This window comes from Myotis brandtii, unplaced genomic scaffold, assembly GCF_000412655.1.
Source record: "Myotis brandtii unplaced genomic scaffold, ASM41265v1 scaffold97, whole genome shotgun sequence".
Classification (NCBI taxonomy): domain Eukaryota; kingdom Metazoa; phylum Chordata; class Mammalia; order Chiroptera; family Vespertilionidae; genus Myotis; species Myotis brandtii.
Window position 1 is genome coordinate 1,331,336 of NW_005372020.1, and position 2,690 is coordinate 1,334,025.

The 2,690-nt window shown below is 62.8% G+C and overlaps 1 protein-coding gene across 1 annotated transcript in view; it reads right to left on the reverse strand.

Moving 5' to 3' along the window:
- The window catches only part of LOC102249421 (gamma-glutamyltranspeptidase 1), a gene marked incomplete at its 3' end in the record, with an annotated part of 33,110 nt that overhangs the window by 1,891 nt on the left and 28,529 nt on the right, over positions 1-2,690 (reverse strand). The window contains exons 5-7 of the mRNA XM_014533354.1: positions 2,571-2,690; positions 1,939-2,075; positions 7-194 (exon numbers count right to left, since the gene is read on the reverse strand). Coding sequence (XP_014388840.1) covers positions 7-194; positions 1,939-2,075; positions 2,571-2,690 — 445 coding nt within the window. The remainder of the gene's footprint in view (positions 1-6; positions 195-1,938; positions 2,076-2,570) is intronic.

A 2,690-nucleotide genomic window follows, 5' to 3' on the forward strand; every position in this document is an offset into this window, starting at 1 on the left:
CCCTACTAGAGGTTGATGGTGCTGGTGGCCGCCACGGCGCTGCCATCCTCCGCGACCACGGACAGGTGGGCGGTGCCCCCGTCGTCTGGGGTGTAGAACTCGGGCTCGTAGTACGAGGTGGGGTGCGTGGTGTTGTCGGAGATGCGGCTGCGCAGTTGGGCGGCAAAGAACTCGGAGCTCATGTTCCGGACCACCTGCCGAGACCCCAGAGCCGGCCTGAGGAACGGGGGGTGGGCGCGGGCACAGGCTGGTGCAGGCAGCTCTCGGGGAGCCCCCGGCCGAGGCTCTGACCACAAGCCTCCAACACCCCAACACTCACACGGCCCGGCCGACCCCTCTCTCCAGCCTTTGTCTCTGTTGCAGGCCGGCAACTCTGAATGTCTGTCTGTCTGTCTGTCTGTTCCCCAAGCCCCCACTCGAGCCATATTCATTCATTCATGGAGCTTGTACTGCAAGCCTGGCACTGGGGGGTCAGCAGGGAACGGCCAAGCGGCTCCCCACCCGCATGGCAGGGAAGACGAAGGCAGTGCTGGGAAGAACGAGCCAGGTAGAGGTGGTGGAGAACGATGGGGAGGGGGGTGGAGTGGTCAGGGAGGGCTTCTCGGAGGAGGTGACATCTGCAAAGAACCCCGAATGAGGCCTGGATAGCTAATGCAAAGGCCCCCGGGCAGGCCTGTGAGTGACGGGCAGACGGTGAGTTGTGTTAGGAAGACAGGAGGTGGAAGAGGCCGGCGAGGTCCAGTCCCGAGGGTCCCCGTAGGCCTCAGAAAGGCTTTGGCGTTAAGGCTCAGCCACGCGGGACTGGGACAAAGCAGTGAGCCCTGGAGGTGGCTGGCTCACCCAGGTGGCCGAAGAGGAGGAATTGGAAACGGCCCTCAAGTCTTCATCCCAGAGTGACCCTTACCCGGGGGGGTGGCCGCTGCGGAAGGGGCAGGCTGGGGCCGCAGGGAGCTTGATTTTGGAAAGGTGCCCGCTGGACACCGAGCAGCGGTGAGCCTACTCGTCAAGTTCACGGGCAAGATCGGGCTAAAGGGTACAGTGGAGACAGCTGCTGCAGGCGCGAGGCTGGACGGGCAGACAGAGAGGAAGGACAGACACGGAGAGGGGGGAGGAGGCCTCGCAGAAAACACGTCTCCAGAAGGTTCCAACCACACCCCGCAGGGTAACGAAGGGAGAACCTACGGCCTGAATCTCCTCCCAGGGAGACAGTCCCATCCCGGGTGGGGGACCTTCCGCCAGAGGCTGCCCTGGGCTTTCGAAATCAGCGAGGCCCGGCCGCGGGGCTCAGGGGCCGAGCGTCCACCTGGCAACCGGGAGGTCACGGTTCCATCCGGTCAGGGCACCTGCCCGGGTCGCGGGCTCCACCCCATCCTCCCCATCCCCCGAGGGCTGCCACCCCCCTGCACCCCTCACCCTCCCAGCAGGGGGCACAGCACGTGCAAAGCCTGGAGGGGGGAGGGGGGGTCCGGGGGGCACTCATTCCTCCTTGTCTGTTACACTCTGAGCTCCCGGGGCCCAGGCCCAGACGCGAGTCTCTAGTCCAGTGATGGCGAACCTTTAGAGCTCGGCGTGCCAGCATTTTGAAAAACCCTAACTTAACTCTTGTGCCGTGTCACGTATAGAAATTTTTTGATCTTTGCAACCATAGTAAAACACAGACTTATATTTTTGATATTGATTTTATATATTTAAATGACAAAGAAAAATCAACCAAAAAAATGAGTTCTCGTGTCACCTCTGACACGCGTGTCATAGGTTCGCCATCACTGCTCTAGTCCATCCTGCCAGGCGACAGGCCTGCCCCCTCCCCCCCAAGTTGGTGAGAGCGGATTCGCACAGCAGGCGGGAGGCCTGACGAGTCCGCAGAGGATGCCGGGGACCCCCCTGCCGCCTCCAGGCAGACCCCGCCCGCCATCGAGCGCCAGCCCCTGCCCTCACCTCAGACACACTGACAAACTTGGGGTCCCCGAGCAGGGTCCTCTTGGCGTAAGCGAAGCGGAAGGCCTCCACGATGCGGTGGTAGGTCAGGCCCTTCTGCTCGGGGGTCTCCACGCTCGCCCGCGAGAAGTTGTACCCTGGAGGGCAGAGCCGGGCGACGTTGGCGGCCTCAGGGGCCCTCGGGACATCGCCGCTCAGCCGAGACCGCTGGGTGCCTGGGGTGCTCTCGCACCCCCAAACCACCTGGCCCACCTTACGAAGGGGGGCACTGAGTGACCAGCAGCAGCCCGGCCGGTGCGGCTCAGTGGTTGAGCGTCGACCTATGAACCAGGAGGTCATGGTTCGATTCCTGGTCAAGGGCACGGCCCGGGTTGCGGGCTCCATCCCCAGTGTGGGACGTGCAGGAGGCAGCCAATTAATGACTCTTTCTCATCATTGATGTTTTTTTCTCTCTCTCTTTCCCTCTCTGAAATCAATAAAAGAATGTATTTTTTAAAATTACCAGTCCCTGGCCGGTTTGGTTCAGTGGATAGAGCGCTGGCCTGTAGACTGAAGGGTCCCGGGTTCGATTCTGGTCAAGGGCACGTGCCGTGGTGGCAGGCTCCTCCCCGCCCGGGCCCGTCGGGGCTCACCCTTGAGGATGTTGAGGATGAGGGCCAGCACGGGCCCGCTGAGGGGGGCGCTGGGCACGTAGAGCCGGGCGTCCCCGAGGCTGATGCTCAGCGGGTGCTCGATCAGCTCCGCGCGGTAGT